The sequence below is a fragment of the Scleropages formosus genome, chromosome 4, assembly GCF_900964775.1.
Source record: "Scleropages formosus chromosome 4, fSclFor1.1, whole genome shotgun sequence".
Taxonomy (NCBI): Eukaryota; Metazoa; Chordata; class Actinopteri; order Osteoglossiformes; family Osteoglossidae; genus Scleropages; species Scleropages formosus.
The window spans coordinates 37,373,254-37,388,784 of record NC_041809.1 but is presented as its reverse complement, the minus strand read 5'-3'; the positions used below and the strand labels follow the sequence as shown (position 1 = coordinate 37,388,784).

The window sequence follows — 15,531 nt, the reverse complement described above, 5'->3', positions numbered from 1 at the left end:
GAAAAAGGGGCAGAGTGTTGGCGCAGCCATCTCTGCGTTTGAGAAGTGGTAAATAGATTATACTTAACGGAGATAACAGAGTATACGCTCACACCATCGGTTTGCTTAAAACCGGAAGGGGAGAACATTTATTTACATACTTGCTTCATCAGAACACATCACGTACAACAAAGGTCATGTGATCGATACTTCACCAACATGAGAGCACACTGAATAGAATCTCCAACACAGAGAGACTCTGGACAAGCTGGGATTTAAATGAGTCCAGCAGTTGCCATATTGATGATATTCTGCACTTTGAATGACATTTTATCGATGTTTAAAAAAAAAAAAAAAAAAAAGCACAGGAACTAGTGTCTGAACATGATCATCATGTGTGGTGAAAAGGAGTGATAACAAAGCCTAGTTTGTGACACAGCAATTCTTTCTTTTCCCTTCATTCAAGAAGTGGCTCTGGCAGCGACAGAATGATCTGGCGAATCCTTCAAATTAAAATTTTGTCCAGTGCATTAGACGCGTATTGATCGCTTTTAGTGAATATTTACATATTAGGTACAACTACCACAGAATGATATTTAATTAATTCAGTTTTAGTCGAGCTGCTCAGCTGGACGTGTGAAAGAAAAGCGGTGTAACTTACAGTGTTACTACTAGTGCATCGACCGATACTGGCGGGAGGAGCAGCTACAGTCTGTAAAGCACCGCCGGTCGGTTCACACGACTCACCGGGTTACACAAACGTGTTTCAAAATGTTAAGGCGGGAAAAAAAAAAAACGTTAAATTTTTCTCGAGATGGATGGGATGAGCAGCGTACTTTGAGTTTACTTGGGGACTACTGTGTTCGTCATACGCAACATACACTCATTTTCCTTTGCGCCTAGTTTGTTCATCACGCCGTGTGCGTCATAACGTCATCATATCGCGTCCACGTTTGAGTTCGGCTGAAGGAGTTTAGCGGCGTCCCGTCACTGTATTGCGCCACGTAGCTCGACTTGACCCAGAGCTTTATGAAGGCTACAGGTTCCAGTCACGACGAAGCTCTAGGGACACGAACTCTGCCACCAACTCCACATTTTACATTTCTCAGGCACTCCAGAGGGCGTTTACAGACGCCGCTAAACTCCTTCAGCCGAACTCAAACGTGGACTCGACATGATGACGTTATGACGCACGCGGCGTGATGAACAAACTAGGCGCAAAACTTTATTTAAAAGCGTATTAGAAACAGACATACTGTACCGTAAAGCACGTAACATTAACGCACATATATAGTGAATTCAATCAATTCAATTTATTTTTATAGAGCTCTTCTCACGCAGTGGCACAGAGCGCTTTAACACACAGGCATCGCCTTATGATAAGGCAAGAAAACCAAATACATCAGATAAGAAACAAAGACAGCCGACTAATGACTACGATAATATAGTACAGTTATAAGTATGCTGGCCACGAGGAAAGGAACAAAAAGCCCCAACTGAAAGCTGGGGAGAAAAAAACCTCTTGGGGTCCAAGGGCCAGTGGTTGCCCCCTCCTGGCATTCTAGATTAGTAGTAATATATAAAACATTTAAAAGCCTCATATATATATATTTCTTATGTTTGTTACACATGCTAAAGTTTACCCTTGCTTGCTCAGCGAAAGCTTTCAAATTCAAACATAATAAATTAACATCTTAGTTGTTAAACAGGTTTTTAGACCGAAATACAGCGGAGAAAAAGATTGTAGCTCAAACTTTCCGAAAGAAAACGCAAACAGTCCACCGGAGAAAGTCAGTTGACTTTGATTTTGTTTTTCTTGTGTTAAAAATCACAAACTCGACTTACTGGTTTGAACGAGACGGAAGGCGCTGCCTTTCTTAGACATCCTGTGTGGACGTCGGAGGTGCGGAGCGCCGCCCAGTATCGGCACCGGCCTCTACGTATTTCCCTATTAGCGAAGTTCGCAGCAGCAGCAGCGCGAGTAGACGAGCCGAGTGGAGCCGAGCGGAACCGGCGCGCAGCGGGACCCTGCGGAACTCCCGGAACTTCCCGAGAGGAGGCGCTGCTACCTGCACAGGGACTAAGTAACAAGGGGAAGGGACACAATAATAAGAGACGGTATTTGTGGGAGTTTTAATTTTTTTTATTTTTAGAAGATGCCCAGTAAAAAAAAGAAATACAACGCTCGGTTTCCACCGGTGAGTGGCAGAATGTTACACTTTAAAACTCTTGGGCTGAGTTAATGTCTGTATTGGCTGGACTCGTTCGTTTACCCACCGGGGCCTAGTTGACTTCGTAAGCCACGGTCTCGATTTAATGGGTTCGCCGGACGCGTGAAGTAATTTATCGGCTCTGTTTGAAAGATATGGCGGCCCGGGCTGTATGTTCGTTATACCGATTTTGTGTTGTAAATGACTGTGTGTGAGAATTGGGTCTCTTGCAGCATGCCACGATATCATGTAAAACAATTAAATAATGGTGCAATTAATTGAATTATACAAGTTACTTGATGCGTGAAATAATAATCATGTGTGAGGATATCGATGTCGGTATGCAGCCAGCAGTGTGTTACGCGGCAAAGCCTTCACTTATTTCGAAGATATTACGATGCTCTCACTCCGATATCGTTTTCATAACGTGTGTTGTGCAGCTGAATACACATCTGCTGTTCTAAAGTTGTCAGCAGCACTCGATCCACTTGTTTCCATGTGCCCCAGGCGAGGATAAAGAAGATCATGCAGACGGATGAGGAAATTGGCAAAGTGGCGGCTGCGGTTCCAGTCATCATCTGTATCCTTACAGCTCCAGTCCTCCGTCTCCCGATTTCTCCTCTACACTACAGTCACAGTGTGTGTGCCTCATAAAGTAGAGTCCTGTGTGTATGTTGTGAGTGTGTGTGCTGGATGTACAGGGTTTACGTGATCCGCACATGTTTGACTGAATGTATGTAAACAACAGTTGTCACGGCCATGTGTAAACAACCCGAAAGCTCAGTCGGACCTGGGTTTTGAAATTTGCCTGTTTCACCCTCAGTCAGTGTGTACAGCATCAAGTTTGTAATTTTACTGGGTCTGTTTGAGGCGTACCTAAATAATGACATTGCAGATGATGGTTTATGTGTTAAATCAGTTACATTGTGGTTCATTTTTTCTTTTTTATTTCTTCTTTTTTGAGAAAGACTGAAATTGCCATGATCTTGGATTCGGTGTAGAAACTATTTGCAATTCTTGGCTCTGTCTTCCTTGATTGAACTTTAGCACGGGCGCTAGAACTCTTTCTGGAATCTCTTCTGACAAAAGCCTGCCAAGTCACACAGTCACGGAATGCAAAAACCATGACAACGTCACATCTGTAAGACTTACTGCTCCGTGTTTCTTTAATTTTTGGTAACATGTTGCATACATGTTGATTAGCTGAAGTGGAAAGAAGCTCTTGGTCCTTTTGCAACCTTTTTCCACACATTACCTCTAGGTCTGCTGTGTGTAACATGAAATGCATTATAGCATTTTCTCACATTAAATCGCTGTACCTGCTTTCTTTTCAGAAAGCATTGCATTGAGTTGGAGCAACAGTTTGACTTTCTGAAGGACCTGGTGGCAGCTGTGCCAGACATGCAGGGTGATTCTGAGGACAACCACACAGAAGGAGGGGAGAAGGTGTCTCGCCGGTAAGGAGAGGACTGTAGAGTGTAGGTGGCAAAAGTGTTGCATTCCAGAACATTCTAGAAATATCGGAAGATTTATTTAAAAAACAGTTTTTAAATGTGTTTCTTTGTTTAACTGCTTCAGTATTACTAATTTTTTCAGTGGGAAGGCAAGGTTTGTTACTCATATGCCACATTTGAGTTGTCCCTGTTTTGCGGTCAGCATCGTGTCTGTCACACATTTATATTCCTTTTATCTCTTTTTCTTGGACAGAGGACGAAAGCCTGGATCAGGCCGCAAGAATGGGGGTGCCAGCACTAAAGGAAAAGATAAGAAGCAGTCAGGGACTGAGTCGGAACAGGAGGTTTGGCTTCACCTGCATACCACATAGACCATACATCCTCCACAAACAGCGCCGACAATCGAAACGTGACCATTGAGTAATTAATCATTATTTGAACTAATGGTCCATGTCTCCCGAAGTGTTCGTTTACTGAGTAGCACCAATCAAATATCAGCGTGGAGAAAGAAAACGAGATTTAGCGGGAAAGCAACCGAAATGTTAACTGATGAAGGGAGCTTTTCCATGTACAGTTTCCTCATTCTTGCAATACCGTTGCGATGTAGGAGGACTCAGAAGACAGTGAGACAGAAGGTGAGGAGGAGGATGGCTCTCGGTCAAGCTCAAACATGCAGGCTGCTACCCGATTCCAAGGGTAAGTTGCTGTGTGCCTTTTTTAAACTTTTTTCCTGCTGTCATTTGTTTCCTTCGACTGAGCCAGATGTGTGCGTTTCTGCTTGTCACAGCGTCAGTGTGCCCTCGCCATACGTCCACATGGGTGCAACACAGGGAGGCCTGGGAACACCACTGAGTTTTGTCCCAGCACCCTCACTGCTGGGCTCAGCACCCCCTCCACCTGCCTGCCTGTCTGGTGACAATGATGAAGATGATGAAGATTATGACTCCTAGCTCCACCCACTTTTTAACTTTCTACTTTTTGTTTTATTTTATTAGGTTTGGGGTCGGGGAAGAGACTCAGTCTTGGCCCTCGCTGAGGGAAAACCTATTACTCAAATAGAAAGCGTTGACACCAGCGCCAAAGAAGGATACCAGTTTGTATATTATGTGTTTTACCGTTCTCCTTTTTTATTGTGGAGAAAATGTCTTTCTTTTTTTATTGACAAACTTACTCCTTTTGGGTGCCCCATTTTTTTCCACAGAAATAGTAAACATTGTTTTAAATGGGCTCCAAAGATAGCACAGTTATGTCAGGTGCCCCTTGTAGAATGCCGTTAGCTTTTCCCTGTATGTTTCCTCACTAGTCCTCCATTCAGATCAAGAATGAAAACTACACTCCAGTTGTTCTCCATCATAGGCAATATTTAATTATTTCTGAAATTACCATTTATCTCAAGGGTATGGAAATGCATGTCAGCATTTTCAAATCTTTGAGCTTGCAAGCTTGAGTTAATTGCAGTTATTTTAATAGACAAGAGCACAAATAATTTTTGAGTTGGTGAATGGTGTTTAACAGTTCTTTCTTTTTAGTGATTTGCAAAGATTAGAGAACAACAGTGGTGCAAGTAAAGGCCCGTTTATCCCCCTGGTTTGGAATATTAGAAAAAGATTATTACTGTAAAGTTCAAGTGACATGAAAGTGAATGGATGGGGAGGAGGGTACTTTCAGCAGCTCTTTCACTTTTTCTGGTTCTGTAGAGTTTGCAAAGGAAGAGGGGATGGGGGAGTTTTTAATTGTCGATTGTAAGCGCTTTATACTGTCGTTTCAAAGGTTCCCTTTTATTTAATTTTAGTAACGTAACATTTCACACAATACTACCAGTAAAGTTTATATTTTATTTTGGACTTGTAGTGAGGATCTGAGGACTTCAGTCTTTTTCATGGAAGATGTATTATCAGTGCAATGTGTTTAAAAATACACAGTATTTTCCCTCAACCTGTTTTTTTTGCATCTTAATGTCCCCAAACATGCCCATAATCTTCATAAGTCCAATTAGGTTACATAGGATAGGTCAGCTGTCTTTTGTGTAATTTCAGGTATCTTTATATACTCAGATAATACTTTTATAAGCTTGATAGAATCGCAAATCCACTCATTTAATTTACACAAAATCACAGAATAAGACCTTGAACACTTACCATCATAAATCCCATTAATTGGCTCTCATATCAATAATGTTACATTACAACTCCTGACCCAAGGCAAAATGGCAGTACTGATGCTGCAATACTGAAATCTGACTTGAAACTAAAGTGTTTTCTTTAGTATAATGACTTATGTTCTCATAGTGTAAATGTCTCCTCCTTGATAGCTACTGCTGGCCCTTTGTCATTTGGGACATGGACAACACTTTATCTGGGCTTAAATAAAGTATAATGAAATGTTACCCCTGTATTTCTTTCTGCTCAGCATTTACTGAGGAATCACTGAAACTTCGCAGGGTTACATTCAAATTTTTGGTCTGCCTCAAAAGGCAATCTAATGCAAGAAATCCGTTTTATTTGACTTTATTTTAAAGTAATTGAGTTTTGCATTTGATTGAAGGAGGCCAAAATGTGAATGGATCTTTCATTTTTGAAACTCTGTTCATTTAGTTCCCCACAACATAGTTTTTTCCTTTTAAAATGTTTTAAAGTATCCGATAAAAACGTTGATCAGAAATGAAGGTCAGTGTTGGGGAAAAGCCCATTTTGTGTCCCATCTCAGTGTTTGAAAGACAAATTTGATCTATGTAAAAATTTTTAACATTTTCTTTTTATTTTGTATGAGTGAAATAAAATTAAGGTTTCAATAGTCTTTTTATTCTTTATTCTGTTTGCACAAAATCCACTTCTTTTACAATTTTCTATGTAATTACTAGACTGTTATAGTTTGTGCATGTTGACTGAAAGGGAAAAAAAAATAGCTTTTCAGTATTGCTACAAATTACTGCTTTGTTGATTCCTACAAAGTGATTTACTCCACTGGCTGATTACAGCCATAATATTAGACTGAAGTATACAATGGCTATCAAACAAAGATTTGGTCTGGTCAGAAATAAACTAGTTCATAGAAAATCCCCTCATTTCATTTAGTGCTGGTAAATTTCCTCCTAGTACAAAACTACATATCACCCATAGGGTCATTCATCATAGCTCTGTCACCATTAGCTGAAACGGCTTCCTCATTATTGCAGGAATGCTGGTGGTTTTCCTCCATTGCGGTTCATAACGCTCTAAATTTTAAAACTGCCCAACATTCATTTGAATTACGGTGGTGCAGCGAGTAGCGCTTGTCTCTCGTTGCCTCCATGGTGCAAGAGGACTTGGGTTTGTTCCCTGCTCACTTCGTGTGAACTTCAATCCTTTAACAGGACAACACCTGTCCAGCTAATTTATGGTCCTGCATTCAGTCAGTAAGCTCACAAGTTACAAGAAGTGAGTAGTCAAAAAGAATACTCGAGTACTAATACTTTCAGGAGAGTCCTGACACCGCTCCTGAAGTTTGCGGACGACACCACAGTTTTCGGCCTCATCCAGGACAGTGACGAGTCTTGTGTTATGAGGGAGGTTGAACGGCTGGCTGGCTGGCTGTCTGGTGCAGTCAAAACAACCTGGAGCTGAACACGCTCAAAACAGTGGAGATGACTGTGGACTTGAGGAGGAACCCCCTGCGCTTCCTCCCTCACCATTCTCAACAGCGCTGTGTCAGCTGGGGAGTCCTTCGGGTTCCTGGGTCCTCCAGTCTCCCAGGTTGTAAAGTGGGACACCTATATCGACTCCATCGTGAGAAAACTAAGCCCAACAGCGGATGCACTTCCTTCGCTAACTGAAGAAGTTCAACCTGCCACGGGAACTGCTGATCTGGTTATACTCGGCTGTCGTTGAGTCTGTCCCGCGCACGGCTATAGTATAACTGTCTGCTTTGGCTCGGCTACCGAATGGGACAGAAACAGGCTACGAAGGAGAGTCGAGACGGCTGAGAGGATCATCGGCGCCCCCCTGCCGACCCTTCAGGTCCTGTACGAGTCCAGAATGAGGAAGCGGGCGAGCAAAATCGTCACCGGTCCCACGGCACGCACCCCGGGCACAAACTCTTTACCCTTCTCCCCCCAGGCAGGTGTTGCAGAGCACTGTGCACCTGAACGACCAGATACAAGAACAGTCTTTTCCCTTTACGCATCACCCTCATGAACGGTTAACTCTCCCCTATAGGTCTCCTGTCAGTGTAACATTATCCAACCACTTTTGGTAATTGGATTCTTACGTACTTTTTTTTGTATTTATACTACTACTATTTATACTCTGGTGTTTGTGTACTCTAAATACGTGATTTATTCTGTAATTCTGTGTCAGCTGTTTGTAAATAGTAATACTGGAGGCACCTAGAAACACAGCTAATTCCTCCTAAAATCCTTGAGGCTTGTGTGCCTCAGCACGACTGGTTGGCCAATAAAACTCATTCTGATGATTCTGAAACAGTCAGGAAAACTAGTACTAGTAGAAGTCAAGGTCAATGTTCTTATCGACGATGTTCTGTGCTACTACTAGTCACGTTAACAAGTTAAAAGCTTCTAATTAGAGAATTTTTAACTCGTGTAAAAATATTTGTCTTTTTCTTTTTAAACCAAGCGCTTGACAATATACTAACTACTTTTTACCTCAGACAAGAAGCTGCCTGGACTTGGAGAAGCGGGAAAAAAATGCACTTTAGTTTTCTAAATAGTGTATGTAGTTTAGAACGTGGAAGGAAGGAACCTCCCCACACAGACCAAGCCCGATGTGAACCCACATCCGATCCGACCGGAATAAAACGGCGCTGGGAAAACGCTCACACTTTTTTTTATGAAACAATTAAACTCTCACGCTTCCTTCTTCGACTTAACGCGAGTCACGCGACGCGTCTCACCGAAAGCCCGCCGGTGCGAGTTAATGAGAGAGCTGGCGGGGTGCAATCCCGGCATGCAGCGCGGCCTTTGCGCACCTTGGGGGGTTCTGAGGCGGAGGCGCGCGAGTGTGCGTTTCTGACATAAAACCGCAAAAATGTCGCTTGAAATGAGTTTAAAAAGACCTCTTATTTTTGCTGCGTGTTAATGAAGCCTTCCGCAGCAGGTCACGCGTGTAATAATGCGACAACAGTGATGAGAAATAAAGAATGGTACATTGATGATAAACAACGTGTGATGAAAAAGTGCGGATAAAAAAAGGAGCCAGAGTAGAGAGAGAGAGAGAACATTCCAGTTTGGGTCACTCAATAGTTTAATTATGTTTGTCCAGTCAATGTAACATTAGTGTGAAGCTCGGGGAGGGCAACACACACGCACACACACTTGGTGTTTGCAATGGGATACACTGCAGGGCTGCTGCTTCGGACGGCCTGTCTGCTGAGCTCTGTCCTTGAACATGGTAAGTCAGTGTGAGTGAGGATATCCCTAAAAAAGCTGGTCCTTCGTCACTACTACATTTCTTACTGTGTTAGTCAGTCGAAATACCTCCATGCATTTACGTTTATTCATTGAGCTGATGCTTTTCTTCAAGTGGATAACAGTGTTAAGATACTTACAGTTATTTACCTGCCTGGTTGTACACCTGAGTAATTTTACTGGAGCAATTTAGGGTAAGTACCTTACTCAAGGATACTACAGCTGGAGTTGGGATTTGAACTAAGAACATCGAGATTTGAAGGCAGCAGAGCGACCCTCTACGCTGCCAGCTGCCTTTTGGCTGTTGGGGTAAAATGATATGAAAGAGTCAACAGATTGTCTGAAAACTATTTTGAAATTTCCATATTATGATAATGATGTGAGTCATTAAAGGTGAGTATTTTTAGTCACTTTGCCTTGCACCGGTGAGCTAAATTTTCTGAAGCACTTATTTCATTTATGCTTTTAATTTTCGATGTGGAAAAAAATGAGATCCTGGCCTTTTGTTTAGAATTGTACAGACAACCATTTTCACTTGCATATTTTGTCAGGAGGGTGATGATTTATACTGTTTAAAAATAGGACATTCACTTAAATGAGTAAAGTGTTCTGCAGAAAGTGTAATGGAACATACAGCATAATGTCAGCCATAAGGTCAAATTTGATTTACTGGGAGCTGAGGGCATAAATCACACGTACAACACAACTGTTAACGGAACTCTACTGACACAGGTCACATTTATATATTATGTGCTAAAGAATAACTCTTATATTGCCTTAACTGAAATGCTTTACTCCAGTTTGGTAAGCACCTTGCTGGAAATATCATCTTTAATCTTGAATGTCTGGCATTTATGTTAATAGGGACTTTTAAGAATGTTTCTTGCATGCTGGTTATTAAATGAAAGCTCTCCAGGATCTGTCTTCATGGAGTACTTTCAGTGTTAGCCTATTGTTTCCTGTGTTTGGACTCAGTGGTGCTGTCATGTGTAAATAACAACTGGCAACAGTGCCACTTTCCCACACGCTCATGAAGAGCCCAAGGATGGCAAGGCCGATGGAGGAGGGGTGAGGGGGCACAGTCTTTAATGCAATGCATAATAAGAGAGCAAGAGAGGAGAAAAGAAACAGCAATCACATTTATATTTTTAAGTTGGGCACAATGTAATATAATTACTAGTATAACTCCTTGAACAGATAGACTAAGTTACATAAAACTGATAAATTAATTCAAAGCGGTCTTCTAGGAAGGTTTTAAAATTCATTTGTTTTGGTACAGGTAGCCTGTGTGGACCTCACATAGACATCAGTGTAAATATTTTTCTCTTTTCTGAGATGTGGAATACTAAGAAGCTTTATTTGGATGTTCGCTGTCCGTAGCTATTCGTCACATCCTGAAAACATCTAAGCGAGGCCAAAGATACTGAGAATAGTTTGAATTTAAGTGGAGAGATGCCATGATCCCATATCTCTGGTATCCAGCAGGGACACTGAGGGTGACAATGAGGACCCACAGCCTGGAGGTGGTTCAAGGGGATGCGGTGATACTGCCATGCTCCTTCTTCACTATGAGCCCACTGTCTCGCCTTAACATAGTTTGGACTCTGACCCCTTTCTCTGATCCCAGGTCTCCAAAACAGGTTGGTCCCGTGTATCCATGCTCTGAACTGATTTCAACCCAGAAGAACATCTTATTAGCTGTGATGTCAAATTGTGCTTAAGGGTGTGAGCTTTTACCTCTGGTGACACAATATATTAGCATTTCTACAAACTGCAAGCCAGGCTATATTGGCTGGTTGCCACACAGTGGTGTCTTTGGGTATTCTTGAAATGGTACTAATGACTTTCTCCCAACTTTTGTGGAGCAGCTCGTGATCCACTGCACAGTGTTGCCTGGATAGTAATTTGAGGAGTATGTCTCAGTTTTTCTATTTCCTAGCATCAGGTACTGCTGACAGAGTAATGTTCAGTCAAGTTCAAGAAGGGATTTGAACATTTGGTACATTGTAATAAAGCAGATGCTCGGCACAGCTATCAGTCTCCTCAGACATACAAATTTAATTTGTAGATGAATGTAATAAGGGAAAGAGAAAAGCCAGAAATAATACGAGTTCAATATTTGTTTTGTAGGTCATAGCCTATGATCATGGGCAGGTGATTGAGGATCCTGCTCTGATCGGGCGGGTTGGTTTTGTGGATGTGCCGTGGAGGGCAGATGTTGTCCTGAACAACACCCGTGTTTCAGATGCTGGAACCTATCGATGTGTGGTGAGCAACCCCCCCGAGGCAGGGGATCCAGGCATTGGGCAGCTCAGCCTCAGTGTCCTTGGTAACTCTTCTGCCACCTTTGTTTACATTTTTGCTCCATTTCTTTTGGTGACTTTCTGATGTACTGTGTTGTATTTCCATGATGTTTTGCTCAAAGTGGCCAAAGGGTAATATGGATTGATTATACAGTGGAAGTGATCAGTACAAGAAAATTCTTAAAACAACTATTGCAATTAAGCTACTGTATTTAACCTGGTCTTGAAGTTTTCAAGAAAATGCTCATTACCTAATGATCACTCTCAAGCATTAGTGTATTTAACCTGCATTGTGTTAAGAAGATGTACTTTATTGTTTGATGCAAGTACTTCCTAATCAGTCAGGAGTATTTATGCCTTTGTCAGTGACTTCTGCATGTGGTTAAATTCCACTTAAATTCCTGTGATGCAACACAGTTTCTCCTTTTTCAGCACCTCCATCTCTGCCCATGTGTCTCTGGGATGGGGACACAGTTGTGGGCAGCAGTGTAACTCTCACCTGTGTTGTGGAGCAGTCAGTTCCTGTCCCAGAGATCCAGTGGAACAAACTTGAACCAGAACAAATCCCACTTCCGGTTAACATGCTTGGTAAGGCCTGGGACAGACCTTTTTGTGATTGCAAGTTGTGATACTTCAGCTTGATGCAGCTTTTAAATTTTTTGCATGGAAACAGCTTCAAATGCCTATTTTATTTTGCCTTTGTACTTCAGCTGGGCAGAAAGCTTTGTTGTGTTGGTTTCGTGTCCCTTTATAACAGTCTGAACTGATTTGCTGAACAACAAATACATTTAGCTGTCAGCTCTAATGATGAATATAAATTGAGGTGATGTCTTTTAAATATTCAAGCACCACTCTCTCTTTGCTGCAGGTGATCTTAAAGGGACAGTGTCTATCCATAACGTGTCTGCTCAAAATTCGGGCCTGTATCGCTGCTCTGTGTCCAACCACCTGGGGATTCAGAACTGCTACATCAGCCTGAATGTGTACAGTGGTAAGTGTGTTTTAGGATCATTCAGACATATTGGTGTATTTATTCATTGTCTGCCTGTACAATTGTATCACGTTACCAGCATCCGATCTGCACATTTTCAAAGATGCAAACATTTCCAAGTTAAGTTATTTTTCATTTGGCTTCACTGGCCTGTTTTCCAAAATGTATCTGTTCAAGTGAAAATGATCTGCAGTTCCACTCTCTGCCTGTAGGGACAGCAAAGTGCACTTAGAATACGAGCCTAAACAGTAGGGTGAGGAGGGAAGGGAACAGGGCAGCGTCACAGAGCACACACATTCAACGTATTTTTAATTATGTAATTTATTATCCCTCTTTCAGAGTTTTACAGAAACTACCCAGCAAGTAAACACAGGCATGTTTATTAAACTACTTTGGCAGGTAGCTTAAATTGAGGAATGACGATGATAACCCACTTGACTTGAAGCTTAAATTGACCATAAACTAAGTAGTGGTGAGTGGTTTACTTGGGTCCTCCTGAAGTTGATAATCATCTCTTTAGTCTTATCAACATTAAGCGATAGATTGTTGTCTGTACAGCATTCTGTGAGCTGGTTCACCTCCTCTTTGTACACTGACTCATCATTGTTACTGATGAGGCCCACCATAACTGTAGTGTCATCAGCAAACTTGCTGATGTGATTTGAACTGTACTTTGCAGCACAGTCATGAGTGAGCAAGGTAAACAGCAGTGGACTGAGCACACAGCCCTGATTGCATTGGTGGCTTCCTTTTTGTGATGTTTACTGTGAGAAACACAGTCAACATTTAAAGTGAAACAGTTCCTTGTTACATTTTTTCACATGATCATCCATTATATTGCAACTTGCCATGCTTTTACTCCACAGTTTGATTCTCGTGTGGCACCTAATGGAGGAACAGGGCACCATCTCTCACAACACAAGCACTTTAATATAAGGTTGAGGAGATTTTAAAGCAGACTTTAGTGTTGCTTCATGTTATGAAAGATTGTTAAAAAAAAAAGTTATCCAAATTATATAATGCATCACAACTGATGTTTCCAGTATACAGGAATAAGGAGACCCTGCACTGGGTTGTAAATTGAGGACAAGTGCATATGTATGTACATGTATACACCCATTCTTCACATAAGATTAATTGGTTCCATTAAATCATACTGTTGAATTACCATTATTTCCATCCATCCACCCAATTTGAAGAACAGCTTGTCCTGAGCAGGGCCACAGTGAGCCAGAGCCTATCCTGGAAGCACTGGGCACAAGGCTAGGGGGGTAAACCCTAAATGGGTGTATTGCAGGGTAACATTACCACTGTTGCATAGGAGAAAAAAATTTTGTTCCTTGATTAAAAAATATGTCACTTAAAATGTATTAAAATACAAGTTTGCTTGACAAGAACATCTGTATATTTTATATTTGTTTAAAAAAAAATTGCCTTCATACATTTGTTTTGAAGTATCATACCTAGTTATTAATCACATAATTGCTGTTTCTCTCCTTTTCCCCTGTGCTGGTCTTCAAAATAAGGTGTTTCCAAAATAGTTTTGAAAAGTTGTCTCCAACCTGAGCTACCATTCTGCAGGTTCTCTCAACTGAATTTAATACAGGCAGTCCCCAAATTACGAACAAATTCTGTGTCCTCAGTCTGTCTTTAAATTGGATTTTGACGTAAGTCAGAGTTAGGCATGGTGGGTATCTAACATCAGTTTGTCAACTGTTAATATAATCGTGTACCTTTTTATCCATAAAAAACATTACACACACTTCGGATACACTAAAACATCTTTAATATAACAATGCAGTAGTACTACGATGTAATGATGATGATAAATGTAACTACAGTATTTATAATAGAGAGACATAGAAAAAGATAAATGTTACTACTATCATGATGAACAGAGGAGGCTGGACCCAAGTGTAGGATCGTTCATTCAGACTCAAAGGACTAGACACGTTGTCGGGGATGGGCGAATGGTCGGTCGGTTGGCAAACTGAAGAGAGGTGAGAATCCGAAATCGTGGTCGAGGGGCAAGGTGGGCAGCCATTATCGAAGAGACGTGGAACGGGACTGGGGAACGATGACGGACAGGACTTGAAGAGCAGAGTGAGGTAGGTTTGAGAAGGGGGTGGACTTTAAAGTTCACTTTTCCATTGTTCTTTGGCATTTAATCTTTTGGTTTACTATTTCCACTTTATTTTCAGTCATGACCGTTCCCTTTTCTTGCATGCATATCCATCACTTGCATCACGTTTATGCTTTGGTGCCATGGCTAGGAGGGTAAAAACAAAAAAAAAAAATTAAACCAAATACAGTAACACACAAGACACTGTTAACAGGAAAAGTCTGTCCTACCTTGGGCTCATGCGCCCCACCCATGAGCTGACAAACCGCTGTAGACGCCCAATGTGATGCGCATTGCAAAGTAGTAGCGTTTTGTTATTACGAACCATTGTATATACAGTAACTTGAATTTTTAATAGGCTTAATTATGAAGTTTTCATTTGATTGTTACTTAAGGGTGACAAATCAACTTCCAGTCAGTAAGGGGATCATTCGTAACCGTGTTGTATGTAAGTCGGATGTTCGTAACTCAGGGACTGCCTGTAGTTCATATGTGCTATGATGAACATAGGAAGCTGTATTTCTAGTTATAGTCATGAACCATTGAATGCTTATATGGGAACAGTGAATTAATGGTGAATTTATATTTCCAAAATTTGGCTGAGCACTGCAAAATTTTTGGTAGGGAGCCATGCTGCTCTCTGTAAAGGACTACTTTCTTTTTATTTCCATTAGCTCTCAGTCCCTCCCCCGGAATCCTCCAGGGGGTGTTGTTATCCTTGTCCATGGCCTTCATACTGTTGGTTCTCCTTGTGCTGGTCCTTTGGCTCCACCGGTCTGGAAGGAAAAGGAAGTGGCAAGAGGGTGAGGAGGAAGAGTGTTATAACGAGATCAGGTATACACCCACTCTTCTCCGAAGGTCCTTTGTTTGATCCATCGCCCCCTCAGGAGTCACCCTCTAGAAAATTCACTGGTGAACCTGTTGCTTTTCATCGCTCGGTTAGTGATATGAACTGATTTACTCCGGTTGTTGGATTTTACAGTATCTTTCTGTATGGTTGTCCATTTAATCCATCATCTCAAACAGCAGTTGCCCTTAACTTCCCTGCTATAATGAGGCTGTAGTCCACTC

The 15,531-nt window shown here is 41.6% G+C and overlaps 2 protein-coding genes across 2 annotated transcripts; both read left to right on the top strand.

Annotated features, from left to right (window-relative positions):
* Positions 1–1,935: 1,935 nt before the first annotated feature.
* drap1 (DR1-associated protein 1 (negative cofactor 2 alpha)) lies at positions 1,936–5,890 on the top strand. The gene is made up of 7 exons (XM_018751627.2): positions 1,936–2,177; positions 2,697–2,769; positions 3,237–3,330; positions 3,524–3,646; positions 3,897–3,987; positions 4,251–4,339; positions 4,431–5,890. Exons 1-7 carry the CDS (start codon positions 2,136–2,138, stop codon positions 4,591–4,593), a joined length of 675 nt encoding a protein of 224 aa, XP_018607143.1. The 5' UTR covers positions 1,936–2,135; the 3' UTR covers positions 4,594–5,890.
* A 2,718-nt stretch (positions 5,891–8,608) lies between these two features.
* Positions 8,609–15,530, top strand: LOC108934340 (immunoglobulin superfamily member 11). Its single transcript, XM_018751984.2, has 6 exons — positions 8,609–9,027; positions 10,527–10,684; positions 11,175–11,373; positions 11,780–11,935; positions 12,216–12,338; positions 15,135–15,530. Exons 1-6 carry the CDS (start codon positions 8,964–8,966, stop codon positions 15,329–15,331), a joined length of 897 nt encoding a protein of 298 aa, XP_018607500.2. The 5' UTR covers positions 8,609–8,963; the 3' UTR covers positions 15,332–15,530.
* Position 15,531: the final 1 nt, after the last annotated feature.